This window comes from Protopterus annectens, chromosome 9.part0 (genome assembly GCF_019279795.1).
Source record: "Protopterus annectens isolate FY-2018-M chromosome 9.part0, PAN1.0, whole genome shotgun sequence".
Classification (NCBI taxonomy): domain Eukaryota; kingdom Metazoa; phylum Chordata; order Ceratodontiformes; family Protopteridae; genus Protopterus; species Protopterus annectens.
In genome coordinates this window covers 202,696,643-202,717,150 of record NC_056743.1, presented here as the reverse complement: position 1 = coordinate 202,717,150, position 20,508 = coordinate 202,696,643, and the positions used below count along the sequence as shown (strand labels likewise).

The 20,508-nt window shown below is 35.6% G+C and overlaps 1 protein-coding gene across 5 annotated transcripts in view; it reads left to right on the top strand.

Moving 5' to 3' along the window:
• The window catches only part of LOC122811133 (high choriolytic enzyme 1-like), a 201,119-nt gene that overhangs the window by 102,847 nt on the left and 77,764 nt on the right, over positions 1–20,508 (top strand). For all 5 annotated transcript variants that reach the window (XM_044082747.1, XM_044082748.1, XM_044082745.1 and 2 more), the window contains 2 exons: positions 18,143–18,260; positions 18,351–18,529. In XM_044082747.1, the coding sequence (XP_043938682.1) occupies positions 18,143–18,260; positions 18,351–18,529 (297 nt within the window). The remainder of the gene's footprint in view (positions 1–18,142; positions 18,261–18,350; positions 18,530–20,508) is intronic.

The window sequence follows — 20,508 nt, the reverse complement described above, 5'->3', positions numbered from 1 at the left end:
TTTTTTGCCAGTGGTTCTAAATATAACACAAATAACAAAGGGGAAAGAGAACAGCCCTGCCTGTTTCCTGTGTTCACACATGACTTATCAGACGGGAACCATCCCACTTTGATTTTTGCCTCTGATCCCTCATATGTCCTTCTAATTAACCCTATTATTGTATCAGGAAATACAAATGCTTCCATTGCCCTACTCATACAATCCCAGCTTGCTTTGCTGAATGCTTTCTCCGCATCAAACCACCCGTAATAGTGGCATTTTCCTATATTTTGCTTCCCTCTTGATCATTATTGTTCTATTAATACTGTCAACTATGATAATATTTTTCAATATTTTCATGCTAAATTTCCTTTTAGTCTGTATTATCTACTAAGTATTTACTTGCAAATTATTTTTCTGTATCTTTAACCTTTGTATAAGTGTATAATTTGTGCAACTATTAAGAACAACCTATTGTAACCTTTTTAGTTTTGGAGCTTTTCTCCCCAGGACTCCATTGAAAACGGGTTCATTTGGCCCAATGGACTATCCTGGTAAACCAACTGCAAATAAAATAAAATAAAAAAATAAACTATTTCTCTCCCATCACAAAACCACATTGGTCCAAATCTATCAGTTTTGGCATCACATTTGCCATTCTCTTATTCATTATTTATTTCTTTTATTTATTTCACATTTGCTAACCGGGTTAGTCCAACTAGGTTTGCAAACAAACCCATTTTCAGTGGAGACCCGAGGGGAAAAGCTCCAGCAAACATAAGTAAAGATAAAGTGACACTATACAAATATTAAACAACAATCACAATACAAAATAATTGCAAAAAAAGAAAAGGTTATTAACTATTTGCATTGCATTGATAGTAAGTAACCCATTTTCAGTGGAGACCCAAGGGGAAAGAGCCCTAGCAAACATAAGCAAAGATAAACATACAGGGCAAAAACTATTAAAAATAACAATGCAAATACGAAATTAATTATAAAGAGAAAAACAAAAGAAAAAATTACGAACATTAAGGGTTGCACTGATAGCAGTGGTCTAAATTTAAGAGTAAAAACAAAAAAGATAATCGTTGTAAAGAAGGAAAATGTACAGATATTGATAGGAAGTGGGGGGGGGATAAAGAGTGTGGAGAATGGGAGAGGAGAGAAAGGAGGGGGCTATAGCATGGCTATAGTAGTAGAGCTGAGGGTTTAGGAGGTTAGTTTAAGCAGAAGTTACTAATAGAGAAAGAAAGTTAGGAGAATTGTTTGTTCCTATAAAGTAGTCTAAGTTTTTGGTGGGTTTTTTGATAGCCTGTTGTATGTGCAAGTCAAATTTTAGTCAGTCATCAATTATTGCCCCAAGGAGTTTGGTGTGTGAGGCAGAAGAGATAGTGGTGCCATCTAAGGAGAAATGAAAAAAGTTAGAACTCATTACAGTCGAGTGCACCTCCAGGCGCTTCTGGAGTTACCTCCTAATGCACCTCTACATGTCAAATATTGCTTATTCATATTTGCATTAACAATTCCAAAATCATGCTATATACAAGGTATCAGAATATTTTATCTTGAAGCATACATGATGGTAAACACAATTGTTTTGATATTTGTTTTGATATTTGACCTCTGTCATTGAGTATTTATCTGAATTGTAAGGTAATAACTTCAATTTTTTAAAGGCTTAAGCCACGCCCATTAGGAGTTAAAGGTACACACTCAAAAGAGCTGTTCTGGAAGGAATGAGGTAAGGTGAGAGAGTGTCTGAGGTAGGAAGAGAAGGAGTTGAGTTTTTTCAGGTTAAGGATTAGTTGATTATTTCTGAACCATTTTTCAACAGAGATAAATGAATTCTGTGTTTGTGTGTGTAGTTCAGAGATAGTATTGGAGATAGATAAGAGAGAAGAGTTGTCTGCATATTGTATTACAGATGAGAGACTGCAGGATGAATGCAATTTGTTGGTAAAAATGTTGAAAAGGAGTGGTCCAAGTATGGAGCCTTGGGGTACTCCTGTCTGAACAGCAAGGAAGGGTGTGAAAGCCTGCTGCTATCTAACAGCTTGTTTTCTGCCAGTAAGGTAGGACTGGAACCAGCCGAGAGTAGAAGGAGAGAGATTTAGGTCTGAGAGTTTGTTAAGAAGGATGGGATGAAACACAGTGTCGAAGGCTTTAGAGAGATTAAGGAATAGATAGGAGACGAGGAGGTTGTTGTCCCTAGCTTCTGCAACCTTTTGAGTAAAGGATAATAAGGCAGTCGAGGTACTGTGTTTAGGGTGGAAACCATGTTGCAAGGGAGTGAGGAGATTTTTGTCAATGAGATAGGACAGTAGTTGAGTATGTATGCATTTTTCAAAGATCTTAGAGAGTGGTGAGAGAATAGCGATTGATCTATAGTTAAAGGGTTCAACAGAATTGCCACCTTTGTGCAGAGGAGTGGTATAGAAGGATTTCCATATTTCCGGTACGGTAGATTCTTGAATGGAGTGGTTGATTAAGATAGATACAGGATATGCAATACAGTCAGCAGTAATTTTCAGAAATTGAGGAGGGAGTTTATCAGTGGATGGAGAACATGGTTTTAAGTTAAGAAGCAGGGATTTGATAGATTTAGTAGAAACAGATCGCAAAGTAAGAGGCTGAGAGACAGAGGAGCATAGTGGTTTAGGGGGAGGTGAGGGTGACACAGAAGAGTTGGGATGAGCAGAGTTACCAGAGGGTAGTACTTTAGAGATGCTGTCTATGAAGTGTTTGCTGAGCAAGTCTGCAGTTTCAGAGGGAGAGTGATAGAGGAAAGGGTTAGGGATGGTAGGAGAACCAGTGTGGAGGAGGGAGTTGATAGTACTCCAGAATTGTTTGTGGTCATTTGGGTGGGAGCTTTGAAATTTAGTGAAATATTGGCATTTATCCAAAATAATAAGTTTTTACATGATTTCTGAGTTGCTTATAACTTTGGAGAAAAGTGGGAGTTTTAGTGGTTTGTCATTTTTTTCCATAGAGCATCTCTTTCATGCATCAAAGCATGAGTAGCTTTGGAAAGCCAGGGTGCAAAATTAGATTGGTTCTGATTTTGTGAGTAGGGGCAACAGAGTTTAGGACATCAAGGAAAATGTGGTTGAATTTAGTAACAGCATCATTGAGCGTGAGGATTTTTAGGAAAGACCAGGTGGTGGCAGAGAGTTTATAGGTAAAGGTTTCAGGGGAAAAGTCAGTTTCCTACAATCTCTTTAGAGATGGGGTTTAGAGAGATGAGGAGAGTGCCTTAAGATAGACATGGGAGAATAGTCACTAACAGAGTCAGGGAAGGTAGAAGGGTTACAATAGTTGTTTGGAGAGTTGGTCAAGATCCAGTCAATTGTGGAACCAGTAACATTTCTACTGTTGTGGGTAGGGGTAGTGATCAGTTGTGAGAATACATACAGGTTTATGAAATGTTGGGGTGAGTCACCAATAAGGGAGTTCCAATCTATATTAACATCTCCAAGAATGATGGTTTCATAGGGGATGGAGGTGTTTATCCAGGACAGTATATGTTCAAGGATAGAGATGTTTTTACCTGGGGGGATATAGACAGAGGCAATAGCAAACTTCCTATAGTTATTGATGTGGCATTCTACGAGCAGTAGTTCAGCAGGGGAGAAACAAGGCAGGGTAAATTCTATAGGTGTTAGCGTCAGTGAAAAAGAGTACAATATAGCCACCCCACTGCCTTTTTTGGGTGTCCTATCAGACCTATAGATATTGTAGTGAGGTGGGAGAAATTCAGAGGCATTGATATGAGGATTTAGCCAGGTTTCCAATAGGGCCAGGATGTGAGGTTTGTGTTGGGCCAACTATGTGTGAAGTTCAGACACATTGTTGTTTAGGCTTTGGAGGTTCATTGCAGAGATAGAGATATGTTTGGAGCTGGAGATATTTGAGGATATTTTTGGGGGGACAGCAGATGAAAGTGGAGGGGCAGTGGAGAGAGGTGAGGGACCAGGATTGGGATGGATGTTACTAGAAACTAGAAGAGAAAAGACAAGATGGAAAAGGTGAGTGTGGTCAGTAAGGGAAATGGGGTACTTGAGTTTGGGCTTAGGAGTAAGAGCGGGGTAGGCCACGAGTTTAAATTTAAGATGCTGAAAGGGGAGAGAGAGAAAAGAGAGAGGGCAATAGTCAGTGGAGCTTGGCTCTATGTTGGAAGAGGTCTGGGAAAGGTGGGGGAAGAAGGGAGGATTGGAGCTCAGTGTGGTAGGAAATGGTTAGGTCTAGTGAGATTAGAAGTGGGAGAAATAGCAGTAAGGATAGCACTGTGTGATGGGAAAAGGAGGTGAAGAGTTATAGGGAAAAATTTAAAGAAATATATTAGTGAGGGGTGGTGGCTAGAAATAAGCGGTGTGAGGGAAGGAACAGTATTAAGGGGTGGAAATAATGAGCATGTGAGGAGATAGTAGATGTGCTAGGGAGTGAAAGAGTTAAGTGTTAGAGAGGAAAGCCACAGAGGAGGTAGCCCAAGGTGGGCAGGGAAAGGGGGAAGATTGGTGACAAAGTGGGAAGAGTGATAGGGTGAGAGCACAAGTTATAGTGGTGGGAGGGGGCTCTGGGAGTGACCAGACAATGAGGTGAAAGTATAAATTTGAGGATACTTGGGGTGGGTGGGATTTGGGGGTGGGAGAAGAGTGAAACAAGCCCAAGCGGAGTGGGCAGAACAAATAAGTAAAACTTTCAAACAGGAATCTATGTCTCAGTGTTAGAAAGCCACGGAGAGGGCAGAACCACACCACAACACAAGTAAGTTTAATGTAAAGGCCTAAAACCTGCACTCAGCACTTTAGTTTTACTTACTTTTAGCAGGAAAGACAGGCCGACAGTATACAATTTTGAGGTTTTTATCAGGGTTACTTATTTAAATATCAGACAAATAAGTAAAACTTTCAAAAAGAAATCTATGTCTGAATGTTAGAAATCTGCAGCGCGGGCAGAACCACACCACACCACACCACTGGTAAGTTCAATGTAAAGGCCTAAAACCTGCACTCAGCACTTTAATTTTACTCACTTTTAGCAGGAAAGACAGACCAACTGTATACAATTTTGAGGTTTTTATCAGGGTTACTTGTTCAAATGTGAGACAAATAAGTAAAACTTTCAAACAGGAATCTATGTCTGAGTGTTAGAAAGCTGTGGAGCAGGCAGAACCACACAACACCACAGGTAAGTTTAATGTAAGGGCCTAAAACCTGCACTCAGTATTTTAATTTTACTTACTTTTAGCAGGAAAGAGAGATCAACAGTATACAACTTTGAGGTTTTTATCAGGGTTGCTTATTCAATGTTAGACAAATAAGTACAATTTTCAAACAGGTATCTATGTTTGAGTGTTAGAAAGCCACAGAGTGGGCAGAACCACATCACAGTTTAAGTTTAATGTAAGGGCCTAAAACCTGCACTATGCACTTGAATTTTACTTACTTTTAGCAGGTAAGACAGACCAACAGTATACAAGTTTGAGGTATTATAGGCACAGACACTTTATAATCATGGTTAAAAACTGAAATGGACCTTTATAAAGCTGGATCAGATGTTTTTTTTACTTTCTTTTGGTATTGCAGCCACCACAACTTTTTCAGTGATGGTTTTACCTCCCCTCCTTTTAAAATAATGTTAAAATCTTCTGGATCTTTATCACTTTCTTCCCTTCTAACTTCTAAACTTCCACCAGAATATCATCTGTTCCTAGAAATGTTCCAGTAGATTGCTTATACATCACCATTTTTATTTCCTCTCCACCTGTCTTACCTGTTGGTTGTTGAGCCTCATCTACCTCTAACCTTAACATATTCAAGTATTCTATAAATATTTCCATTTGTGCTTTTTCTTTATTTCTCCACTTCTTTGCTTTTACATATTGTTCATACAATTTCTGAAATACCTCTAATACCTCTATATGATCTCTGGTTATTTTTCTTGTTATATGTGCCCTATACTTTCTACTGCCTAAGTCATTGTGCCAAAAGTATTTGTGCTCTGGAGTTATTGCAAAAAAGGTTGCTTAACAGTAATATTTTTAAACTCAAATATATTATCCAGATTCTGTCTTATTTTCTCTTTAACATTCTGCAGTTGTCCCTCTTCTTGTTCTGTGAGATTCCCTTTATTCTGCAATACGTTGACCTTTGTCAGCCCATTTAAATAATTCTTATTTCTGCTTAACCAGATGTCTCTTTTCTTTTATTTCTACCCTGTTTCTGAACTCCAATTTCATTTCATCTCACGCATTAACTATAACTTCTGGAGTACTTTCTTTCCTAATGACTCCCAGATAGTTTCCACTAGCCATTCCTTAAATTCCTCTCTTCACAGGTAGGTGAGGAAGCACCAGCATCTCATCTTTACTTCATTACTGTGTTGTTTACCTTAGTAATTACTGGTGCATGATCTGAAATTTTTATTGGATGTGTATCAAAGTTTTCAATTAAATATATATGTCCATGTGAGACAGAGTTTCTGATTAGTCTAGCCTAGTTACTATACCTTGGTGAATAATGTGTAAATTCTGTTCAAGTTTCTACTACTAAGTTCATGTCTTTTCATACCAATTATATGACAATTTCTTCATAAATCTAATCTCTTTTGTTATATTTTCCTGCCTAGGCCCCCAGATATAGCCTTATTGTTGCCAATCAAATTATGGTCCCTGCCTATAAGCAATATTCCCTGCTGAAAGCTGTCATTATTTCCATCTATTATATATGACAGCTTTTTAAAATGTCTTTTTCCAGCTTTTGTGATACGTGCACCAATAAATGTTTGGCAGGTTAACCCTTATCATCAGCTTTGGAACGTATGTCACATTGTACAAGATGTTTTGATTTAAAAAAAACCCTCAAAAAAAAAAACCCTCAAAAAAAAAAAGCCTCCACAACCTGCCAACCCAGTACAAACATACACATAATGTACATCTTCAAATAATGAAGTTAATGTACATCTTCAAATAATGAAGTTTTACCCTCCCAAAAAGGAACAATTTGACCAAACAGACAGCTGCTATCATAGACCCTAATCATACCTCTCAACCTCTTAGCAAAAGAAATTTGGACAAAGACTAAAATAATGGGGGACAAAGGCTCAAAAACAGGGGCACATTTTAAATATTTCTCTTATACACTCTTAGAAAGTTGCCACAACAACAGAATTTGTGTTAGCATGCATTTTTGAAGGATATGAAGTCTGAAACTCAAATGTAGGTCATTATTTAATGACATCAATCCTTAGTGATTTGCCAGAAAAAAAAACACACTCATAAATTTTATGAGGAACAGACCAAAAATATGAGGCAAAAATCTGGGCATTTTTGGAAATCTGGACAGTTGAGAGGTACGGCCCTAATTAACCTGAAATTGAGGTTATCCATGCCAAGATGCATGTTATTGCCTATGCTTTTACTTAATAGGTGTTTATTTTTTTATATCTTTAATCCCCCCAGATGTGAAAACAACTTGCACACTTCCAGAAATGATTAATTTTTAGCCTCGAAGAAACCAGTGTTCTGTCTTTTACTGCCCTATTATCAGCTTGTGTCCAATGAAATGTAAGAGAAAAAAGAAAAATGATGTATTCTGCTGCACCCTGAAAGACAAGCTGAAACATTTGTTGTTAATGGAAAACTTTTCAATATATTCAGTGTTCTCATATATACTTGTCTCCAGTTAAAACTTGCTATTAGATTAAGCCAAGGATCTTAATCCAAACATTCACCTATGCAAAAGTAGAGAAAACATATCAGCTCTCTATATATTATGATCTGTGTACTTTCATACCACATCCCCCACCTCAGCAACCCAAGATTACAGTCTAGTAATTTAAACAAGCTTTTGTCTAGCTTTTCTTCTCTTTTGTAGTGTAATGTTTTCATTTTGTAATACTAAAAAACAAGAACACAAAGAGAATAGGAAGAAGAAAAAAGGCATCTGTTTACTTTATTAACTTTATCACATACAAGTGCAACTGAAAATACTTTACTATAAAATAAACAAATTATATTGTGAAAAGTTTCATAGAATGCTGTTTAGAATATATGCTGTTTTACTTAGTTACAACTTTATTTCCTCTTCCTCTACTCTCAGAGTCCTGCCAAATATTAATGACATGAAGGGAGCCAAATGCTTTTCAGTTCCCCAAAACTTTAACAAAGTCAACAAAACTTCACTGTTTCTATTTATTCTTATACAGCTGTATTTTACAAATGTGATTAATGCTTTGGAGTCTCACATTTATTCACTAATTTCCATGTTATTGCTATTTTTCCTGTTCATCTCCATCTTCTAACTGCAGATTCTGGTTCATTTCTAATGTACTCTTGATTCTTCAGGTCAACTCCTGCACTTTTCTCTGTCTCTGAAATATTTTCCTTTCTAACAGTGGAAAAGGTTTCACTGTCAATGTCTCAGCATGTGCTTTATTATCAGAATAATGAGAAGCAGAGTCTCCTTCTGCTTGATAGTTCCGTTTTTGTTGGACAAACGTTTACATTTCCTAGCACAGGGAGAGAATATAGGTTTAATCTGTTTGTAGATGATTCTACTTGCAATTTGGTATATTTGGCTCATTGTCTAGTATGCTCATCCTTTTACACAGGAAAAATAAATCGTACTTTAAGAAAGCGCATTCATGAACACATTTATGATATTATGAGGTAAGATGAGCGGAATGCCTTGGCCAAGCACATAAAAAGGGATCAGAACATTCTTTTGTTCTTTTGGTGGTTCAGGTACTGGTTTCAGATAAGAGATTAGGTGATATAAGAAATTTAACTGAGAATAATGAGTTACAATAGACTATACATTTGCAAGCAGATAAAGGCAATGGGTTAAATGATTTAATTCTACTGAAACCTCACTTTAGTTTTTTTTTTTACCTATATATGGCATGAGATCTCATCAGCTTATTCTTGTTATTTTTTATTGTCCTTTGATGTTGACTTTAACTTTATAGGTTTCTGTTTTGTTTATTTAATATTTTTAGTTAGTATATATTTGTTTATTACTGTCCCTTTTTTTAGCATGTTTTGGTCTGTGGTCAGATTTTTAGTGAATATTTATTATTGGTTTAACATTACTATGGTCATTTGATTGGTTGGATTATACATGCACTTCTATGCATGTTTGAAGCCAATCTGAAAATATTTTTTTTTATTTTGTTTCTGTGAGAACAATTTATATTGGTTTAGAGATTCCTATCTTTTATTTTTCATTAGTTTAGAGTAGTGCAATGCTTCGTTTAATCAGTCTTGTGTTTGTGGTTGCTCACTGGTCTGTATTATGTTTATAATTTTAGTTTTGGTTTGTCTGTTAACCCTAGAACACCAATACTGACGACGACATTGTAGTAATTTGATTTGCTGATTTTTTTTTTTTTTTAAGTCTTACAGTTATTGGCCCTAAGCAACGCAATGTTGCATATGATTAGCTGTATACTGCGACTTGTCCTTTGGTCCCATATCTACTTAAGCTTATATGATTGGCCAATTTGTTTATATAGCAGTTACCATAACCAGTGCCGATATTGTCATTATTTTAATATGATATATTATGTTTATTTATTGCAAAGATCTTTACTGTTTCTATGAATGCGCCTTACGTTAATTCTCTGTTTGATTTTAGAGCTATGATCATTCTACATATCCAACCAATGTTATGTGATATATATAATGAGAGTGTGGTTATATTATTTTGTGAAATCTTTAGAGTATATAATTTTTATAGTGACTTTATGAGCGCATTCAAATGATTTATCAGTATAGAGTAAAGCATTGTACATATCAATCAGCAGTGTGCCTCTGACCATCTTTACCCATTACTTACAGATGAAGAGGGGATCTCAGCTATTCTAAACTTTAAGTGCGTTTTAGTATTTGATGGAATCAATCAATTCTGGTAGATAAAGCTAAATGAAGAATGTCATGCTGTATTGATTTAATGCACATTTAGGAAACCGTAGCTTCCTGAGACCTTCATGAGGTATTTCATGAGTTCCAGAATTATTAAAAAAATAGTTGCATGAATAATTAAAAGCTTATAAGGTGATGTGGCTGTAACGGATAATCTGTTGCTTACCGCATGGTCAGACAAAAGAAAAACTCAGCAAAAGACTGATACAACTATTAAATAGATTGTGAAGTAGAATTTTAAATTAAACATAAATAAAATATTGACACATTTGAAGCACAGACATCATATTTTAATACCACATAGACTTATGAAGACTCAGAAAAAAGGTCAAAGCAAAAATCTTAATAAATGGCATTAATGAAATTTCTGAACATGATGCAATATCTTTCAAATTTTGCATCTATTATTTCTAAAATAACCGTACCTCTGTGAAAGCTGTTGGAACAAAATATAGTCTGAGAATAGAATTATGAACAGGAAAGGAATTTTGAAATGCACAAAAGAACCTTTGTGACAGAATCACCAAGACTGAAATACTACAAGGTAAATATGCCATTTGATGCTTTTTTGTCGCAACGTTATGTTAAAATTGATGTTTGGTAATAGTGATAATTGCTGTTTGATGCCTAAAAAAAACCAAGTACTTTTGTGCCACCGTTAATACCTTCCTTGAATCTTTTCATGAATGGATGTGAGAGGGATTTAATGAGATATTTTTGTGAAGGAAATTTTAGTAAATACTATAATTTAACTTTAGCACAAAAAATGGCATTACAAAATTTAATTGATAATAGTGATTTAACCATTAAAATGGCAGACAAGGGAGGAGCAGTGGTTGTACTGGACACCGTCTGGTACAATAATAAAATAAAGGATATGTTAACAGTTGATAACACTTATGTAGAGATTAACCTTCTGGGAGTAAAACTTGTGATTGATAAGGTACATCAGCAGTTATGAGCAAATGGGTAACATACTTGTAGATACAGGACATTTTTTGAAAATCTTGGGCGAAGTCATTAAATTGGATGATGCAGATAGGTTACTGATGGTAACCTTAGATGTTAACAGCTTGTTCACCGTTATCAATAATGACTATGGTATAACCTCTGTGGGAGAACTCCTAGAAAGTTTGGAAGCCACAATAGATAAGGTACAATTGGTTAAGGATATGTTAACTTTAGTTCTGGAGAACAATGTGTTCTTAGGGGCTGGTATGCAAACCTGGTCCTTTCAAACTGGGAGACATCCTATATCCTAAGAAATGATGAATGGAAGGGTAACATCAGGATGTACACACGTTTTGTAGATGACATCTTTATTTTGTGGGATGGGGATATTGATTCGTTTGAACATTTTTTGTCATATTTACATTCCACGACCACATTCCTGAAGTTTACAGTTTTGGATGTTTGCATGGAACAGACGATGAAGGTTTCACCTCCAGTTTGTACAGGAAAGAATGTTAACAAAGAGGTTATGATGGGGCTATGGTCCAAAAGGTTAAACCCTGGATAAGAAGGACTCAGGAGAAGTACCTATAGAGGTTTAAAGTTGATGTTTACCTATGGCAGTAACATCAGTGATGTTTGTAGGATTGTATAGAATAATTGGAACATTTTGACCAGTGATAGGAGGAATAAAAACCTCAAGGACCTGTTATGCATTGAAAGGTTCAATGCTAATAATAGGTAGTTTAAAACAGCGGTGGGTAGCCTCCCATGTGGGTCATGTAAGGCTTGTGGTAGCATTAGTAAGGAAGTTACCTTTAAACATCCAGTAACAGGGAGAGTTTTTCATTTGAAAGGGAGGGCCACTTGTAGGACAACTGACATTTTTATGTTGGGAAGACCAACAACATGTTTAAAGTGAGGATCCTACAACACCTTAGCAGCATTAGAAATGGTGATTTGAGTAATGCCCATAGTTTTAAGTTCAGAGCCATAGTTAACATTAAATAAAACAACAGAGGGGGGACATTAAACAGTTAACTGAGTTAGCTGAATCTAGATGGATCATTGAGCTAATGGCACATAGAGATCCGGGATTAAATGATGTAATACCAGTGAAGCCCACTTTTGAATAAATGCCATTGGTTCATGCTTTTTAAAAGTGAAGTCTGTTTTGTGTATTCTTGTCTGATTGTGTTCTCAGTTTTATTAAAAGTTTTATATACAGCAGTGTCCTGTTGCTTGTAAATATGCCATTTGCATTGAAACAGATGAAAATTAGAATAGCACAGGAGCTGTGATCTTTGATGAAAATAGGTCAACTGGCTATGACTAAGGAGAATTTATAGATATTTATTATTTAGTTTACATGTATTTATTGGGAAAGTCTGACACAAATCCTTTTTCAGCAGAGGCGCGGGAAGAAAACTATAAATTCACAAATTCACAAATTACATGTATAACAAAGAAGTTTTTACAGGTAACAATATAGATTTCACAGATACAGAAGTTTAACTTTGAAACAATTTACAAGAAGAATTATTAGTGTGACAATGGGAAAAAAATCACATCAATAAGACTAGGATGTATTCTACAGCTTAAATCAATACAGCTAAGTTAGCTCAATAATGACAAGCATGTCTGCAGGAAGTATTTAAGTAGAGAATGGGGCTAGAGTACATCTGTAAGGTAGCTATGAGAAAATTATGTTAGTCTAGCCTGGGGAGTCACAGCTGCAGATCCTGTTAGTGTGGAGGTAAGTGTTTAACTGCTTCCTAAATTGGGCAAGAGATATTGTAGCTGTAATGCTAGCAGGCAGGGTATTCCATATTTTGGCTATGAAATTTGAATAAAGGGAGGCTCCTGCAAAGTTATTGGGTTTAGTGACCTGAAGAAGAGGTTTGTTGTTGGACCGTAGTACTCTAGTACTGGAATAAGGTAGTACTATGTTTTGTAATGCAGGGGTTTTATTAGGGTGGTAGAGAATCTTATGTGCAGTTATAAGCTGGTTATAAAGGAGCAGATGGGGAAGTTCAAGCCAGTTGAGTTTTTTAGGGGGGTGCAATAGTGTGTTTGATTTGGAGTATTACTGGCAAACCTTGCAATTTTATTATAGCATGCCTCAAGTTTGGATAAGTCAGTTTTTCTAAGATTAGTGAGTAAAAGATAAGCGCAGAGAAGTGTGGAGATGTGGTAGGTTTGTGCTATTTTGACTCTAGTTGAGTTTGTAAGGAATTGTTTATTTCTGTAAAGGGCCCCTTGCTTTTTATGTACTTTTTTTGGTTAGTGAGATGTGGATGTCAAACTTCATTTGGCAGTTGATCTCAACTCCTAGGAATTTAGTGTGACTACTTGGAGAAATTGTTGTTTTACTGTTAGAGGTTATGGAAAAAATGGGTGTGGTAGTGGAGTGGTTAGTAGGATGGAATATGTGATTTTTTGTTTTGCAGGGGTTAAGTATTAGCTGAGATTTAGTAAGCCATTCTTCCACAGAAAGGAAAGAGGCTTGTGTTAGTAGGTGGAGTTCATAGAGGGTAGGAGAGGAATAGGTTAGTGTAGAGTCATCAGCATATTGGATGACTGAGGCATGTAGAGAAGAATGGAAGTTATTAGTGAATATAGAAAATCTATGAATATATACTTATGGTACAGAAGTACAAATAGAGACTGATCATAAACAATTTGCAAAGCTTATTTAGAACAATCCTCATACTAACTATCTTAAATACTACAGAAAATGTTGCTTGATCAAAAGAAGTATGAACTTAAAGTCAAATGCAGACCACACAAGAAACTATATATGGCAGATCTGTTGCGCTGAGTATATTTACCAGGGTATAAAGAAAATTATCCAAAAGGATACCACAGTTACTTCTGAAAGATGAAAAGGATAAAAAATTCAGAGCTCTACTTGAAACTGATTTAGAAAAGCAGAGTTCAGTTAGAGCAGAAAGCATCTGTTATAAAGGAAATGTAGCATTACTTTTCCTTTACAGAGAAAAAACTGCTCCCAAGGCTTATTCAAATCTGACAATATTATTGTACTTAACCAACTGACAGAAAAATTGCTTGAGGGAATATGTGTCAAAGTTTTTCTTAAAACAGCTTTCTAAGTTTCAGTTTTACTTACTCTACCTTGAATGTTGATGCTAATGTTTTAAATGTGCTAATTTCAGTCTTTTTTATGTAGTACAATGTCACTTTGTCTTTAGTTCAGTCCTACCTCCCCAGTAAATAAATTAAAACAGACAGACAGACAAATCTTGGAATAGAGAAGTGTAAAGAAAGACCAAGAAATATGATGCACTGGCCTGCAATTTGCAATATCACTTTTATCACCTTTTTCCAAAATAACTTGATCACACCCTCACATATTTCTCCATTTCAAAGTCACTAATTTTTCTATTCATTTAATATGTGTAAAAACACATTTTTGTACCATATCAATTTTTTAACATAAATTATATCACTTACCTTAAATTCCTTGCACCAAATTCATATTACCCTTCCTCTAAAACATTTCTAACTCTTGCAAAATTATATTCTTAAGGTTGCACATAGTTTCTTACTGAATTTTCTTACCCATATTTATTTCTCTGTATACCCTCTCAACATATCTCAGTATTACTTCCATCATTTCCTTGATTTATTACCTTCTCTCCTTCTTCACCCAATACTACTTTTATTGTGCTATCTCTCTTTCTCACTATTTTTGCTAGAAATTGTGACAGTTATTCTTTACTCCCCTTCAAATAACATTTCTGTTTAATTAACAATTGCTCCACCATTTCATTTTCATATACCTTTTTTCCTTATTCACATAATCACTTTCTATTTTCTCTAATGCATATTCTCACAATTTAACCACACTTGAACATTCTATTTATTCTTTTCCAAGTACCCCTGTTTCCATCTTTATATATGAGTCTTTACATTTTTGTTTCAAAACAATCCACCATTCTGTCCAGGAATGATAATTTATCATCTACAATGGTCACGCCATAATTCTTTAATTTCCTTGTTTAAACATTTCTTATCTATCAACTACCCTGTCCATTTGTTTTGTCTCAATATTATTATCATTTTGTAAAACTGTGCATGGTGTAGCCTGATAGACAGTAACTAAAGCTCCCCTTTTAACTAATCTCTTTTGATAATAATGTAAAATCTAGCTCATTTACTAAAATCCCTCTCCTTTATATATTGCCATTTCTTCTTAAATATAATTGCATACATTTCATTACGTCTGACATTTTCTTGGCACACTGCAAAACCTCTTTTTTTCTTGTTTTGAATATCACATTTGAAATCCCCTATTAAACTAATTCTGACATTCACAATAACATCCAGCTTCAATTCCTCATATAGTTCTTATATTTCCTTCAAAGATGTGTAGGAATATACTCCTATAATTCTTTATATTAGGTCACGCACTCTTATATCCACAACAGACACTCTGTCCGTCCTAACAATAACGCAATTCAGACTAGTAATATTGTTATTCTTTGAAAGAAAGACTACCCTTGAACATGTATCATATCCAAGGTGTCACAAAAGACTATTACCCCAAAACTTTTGGTTTGAATTTGCTCTCTCACACTAAGAATGCCTGTCTAATAAGAAAATAACATCTGCGTCACACCGCAGATACAATTTTAACACACAAATATGACTTACATAATACTTTATGCTATTAACTTTCAGAAAAGCTAATATACCTCTCATTCCCTTTATTTTAAAAACTCAGAGTGATATTTTTCACTTTCCTTTTTTTTTTACTCTTTTTCCTAGAGAATTTTTCTTATATTACCTTCTGTCTTTATATCAGTCAGTTTTTCAAATTTGGTTCCTATACTTATTTCACTCTTTTGCAACCTTTTTTATATGCCACCTACTCTGCCCATCTAATAGATCATCTTTTTCTTCGAATCTTTCACTAGTTTTGGAAACAGTCTTGTCATGTATTTTTCCTGAGTATGTCTTCCACTCCACCATGCATCCTTTGTTATTATTAGTCCCATTTAACAATTCTTCACCTCCTTTCCTTCATTACCAAATTTTCTTCCTTGTAGTAAAACCAGAAATGACCTATAATATCCTTCATATTTGTTTACAATTTTGAGTGTCATGACCCATCTCCTCCACACTGCAGAAACTTCTTTTCTCACATTCATTAATAAAATTAATTTCCTCACAAAATATTTTTTGTTGTTGTTGACAAGCCCAACACAAGATCCCTCTCCTTGCACCAGCAATATAAATGATAACTTTGGTATAAATCTAATACATTTTCTTGCAGTTTTTTTAACACCCCATCTACCTCTCATCTTCCATTTTATACACCTCTTACTATTTTTTATCCTTTAGACATTCTGGCAAGCAGATGCTAAATAAACAATGACACTTTTACCTAAAATATCATAAGTTCTAAATTAAAAAAAACATAAAACCTTTTTAAATAAATGTTATTTGCCCTATAAGAATGTTTTTTTTCTTACCTTTCACAAACGTATAGAAATTTTAGTGAAGGATTCAAAGTCAAATCAGAGAAACATTCCTGCCTGTATGAATAAGAGACCGGACATCTTGGGTTTTAAAGCTCAAATGAATAGCCAAAATGCCACAAACAAAATAGTGCTTTTTTATTTGTAATCCTTAGAGCTGTTCTTCTTGTTCTTTTCAAAATCACTGATTGTTCGGATGGCTTTATTGTCAATGTCACCACTGAATAAGCTTTTTGCTGTAAGTCCTTCAGTTTTTTTTTTCTGTCACCACTGCTGTCCATCATTATCACCTCAGAATTCATTATTTTTTTTAAGAAAAGGCATTCTCCTTCACCAAAGAACATATCCACTATATCTCCCCATGAAATCACTGATTCTGTATGTGGCTCCTCTTAATGTGCATCTATTCTGACAGCTTGCAGTTCTTTTAATTTGATATCAGTTACATCTGATTCCTGGTTTTCTTGGATTATCAGAACATCCTATCTTACCTAGCTCTTCTCCTCAACTGATTTCTGTTCCAACTCTTCCTCTTTTAAGCTGACATATTCACTTTTTTCCTGCATCTTGCTTAACTGAGAATCACTGCTGTTAGGAATAGCTGGCAACTTCTTTTCAGCGCTTCTGCTCACTGTTTGTCATTGTGCTACTCTGCCCAGTAGCTACTATATTAGGAAATTAGAGCCTTGCACATAAAAAGAATAGGGGGAACCTCTGTGATATTCTAGCCATGTTTCCCTAGTCATTATGAACACCATCTTATGCCTCCTCTTAAAAGATGCTGCTAGTCTAGTGGTACTAAACCAGTCAACAAAGCATAATAAAATAAATAAATGCATAAAAATACATACATACAATAAAGCTAAAAAGTCTGAACATCGCCCTTAAAGAACTTTTAAAATAATACATGATTATCTGATGACTTTAAAAAAACACAGAAACATACTTAAACTACAGCATAAAACCACATGAGACAGGACATGCACAAAATATGTAACCTACATAAAATATAAAGTCCTATTCAGAAGACACTTACTGTATTGCACTTATGTGAATGGGAAACAATAATCTAAACTAAAAAAAAAACATAGGAAAATGGATGCATGGAATATATGGGGACATGCATGACTTAAATTGTATGGAACATGTTTCACAACTTGTCTCATCATAAAGTTTGCTCTCTAAACCTGCAATGTAACATATTTAATCTGTTATACAGTAAATGCCATGTAGTTCTCTGTATTTGTGTGTGAGTTTGTAAATTGACTTTGATCACCATGCGGGGGTGGGGTTCCTAGTTGAATGGATAAAGCTCTTAAAGGAAATCTCAACATTTATCTTTCTAGAAGCCTCTGTTGGCCCAGTGTCAGTGATACCAGCATGGGATGCTGGTGTTCTTGGGTGTGAGTCCCAAATGAGAGCTAATATTATCTTTTCACTTCTATGATATGATATGATGACAGTTTTACATTTTTTTTCTTGGTTTCTATGAACCCTCCTTCAAAATTTGTCCTAAATGTGCTTAAACTTCCACACACACATATGCATGCCTGCACACATAGCTTTTCTACCTATTTCTGCAAGGCCCTCTATTAGAAGAGCCATTAAACTGCATACGTAGTAATCTCCATGTGTAAATATATATATATATATATATATATATATATATATATATATATATATATATATATATATATATGTGTGTGTGTGTGTGTGTATGTATACACACATAGTGCCAAAGGAGGTGCCTATCTTCAATTGATGATTTTGTTCTTTTTTTCAGCTAGAGAAGAGCAAGCTATTATTAAGAGAGCCATGCGGGAATTCTCACAGAAAACTTGCATTGTCTTTTCTCCCCGCAAGTCACAGAGGGACTACATTTCTATACAGTCACTTGGAGGGTAAGCACACCTTACTATGTATAACCATCCATGTCTTCAGCCCTTTGAAATATAACCTGTGCAAGAAATGAAATTTGTTTTCCTGTTTAGGTGTTTTTCTTACATTGGGAGGGTAGGAGGTGAGCAGCCCGTCTCCCTTCAGCGGCATGGCTGTGTGTATACTGGAACTGTGCAACATGAACTCCTGCATGCTCTTGGCTTCCATCATGAGCAGAATCGTAGTGACCGGGATAACTATGTTGACATCATCTTTGGGAATATCATACGAGGTGAGCTAAAGTTAGTAATATCTGAAACAAGGACAATGGATTGCTGCTCAAGGGATTTATTCCTGCAAGTCACTGGTTTAAATTGAGTCCATTCTCAATAAAGACTGATATTTTCCACCACTGAAGAATCATCTTGGCATATATGCATATTTCTCTGTTTTCTATCATCTTATTTTTGTTGAGTGAGTAAGCTGCAGTGACCCTGTTGCCTTTTTTTCATTGGATACCTGGGGAGTACTTCTTCACTACAAATGACTAACAGTATGCATTTTGGCCTAAATCAACCTGTCCCATTTGCTGTCATGGTCCTTAACTGATTTCTTTGTACTCCCAACCCAGTTGATGTACCACCCAACAACAACCAGTAGCAGGGCTCCTATCATTTAGAGGTTTAACACACTGACACACACACACATTTTATTTTAGTTAGTGAAAGGTGAGAGTCAGCTGCCAGTTGGTCATCTTACCTAACTGCTGAGAAATTTCTGTAGATGCCTAATGTCTCCATCTCTCAAGAGTTTGTCATCACTCTGATTACAGTACTCTGTTGATGCTATACATATATATATAACCTACTAATTACTATGTCCATTATTGCATCCTATGACCTACCATCAATTAAGAATTTCGTACTTCTCATCTCAGATGCATGCTGCTGGCACTTTTTCATATTTTCCTTTTATTTCTTTACAAGACATAAAAAGTCCGGTATTTAAAGCAGGCAAACTTTGAACTCAAGCAAAAAAATATATATTCAGCAAAACAAATGTGGCTCAGGAGACTACACTAGTGTATATCATAAAAATATCATAAAAATACTTTTCATACAATGCTTCATCAAGTTTACAAAGCAAATATATACATCACAATCAATTAAATAATAAAAAATAAATCACATGGCATATAAAAATGCAATCAAAACATCATCCCCATTATCACAGAGAATACAATTTCAAAACAGGTTTTGTATTACAACAGTCATTTGCCCAGGTGGTTGATCAGCTCTAAAGACATTTATCCATTTATATTCTGCATCTGATCAGTTCTAAATACATTTGTCTACTTGGATATTCCTTTATAAGTCCTACGTAATCCAAGTAGTCTCCATCAGATAGCTTGAACTCCTCTTTAAGTTGTCCCTATCCCTTTATCCTTCCATCTTGTAGAATTTGTTCCCAGTATTTAGGATGTTCATTTCTTTTTCATGGAGAGTCTGATGGTTTGCCTGAGGCTTGAATCTACAAATTATACCCTATGGGCAATATTAAATACTGTCAGGGTTTAAGCATTTTCTCATTTAAGAACTTTCTTAGCCAACAGCTTATCCATTCTACACAACTACTGAAAGCTGCATTCCTTTCTGCAGACTCCATACCTCTCCACTGTCCAGGTTTTTGAAAAATGTGGCTGTCTGGCAAATCACTGAGGACTGAATTCACTAAATAATGACATACATTTGAGTTTCAAACTTGAGGCAAGGTTACAGTACCTTCCACACATTTAGAACAACAACAGCACAGACAAGAACTAAAGGTGGAGGAGTCTCTAGCTATGTTAGCAACAAATATACCACCAGGTTGGTCAAACAGGATGATGCTATGGAGTTCATCCATACGCATGTCACCTTAGATAAGGTCCCTTACTATATCCAAACTAGTTATAGTTGACCACCTATGCCCCAAGATTCTCACAGCTCTTACCTAGAGCTATTAGTGGTACTCACCATCCAACCAAATACACTATTCATGAGTGACTTTAGTTAACCTTCTACGGACTGGAAAACATACACTGCCTCAAACTCACAGGCACAATGCTTTCTGGACTTTATTAACGTGAACTCACTGGACCAGACAGTGTGCGCTCCAGCCAGAGGTAAAAAAAAAAAAAATACTGCAACTAGTACTCACCAATATGGGAGAGCGTTGCAACCCCCATGTCATGTCCTCACTAGTGAGATCGGATAAAAATGCGGTCTCCAT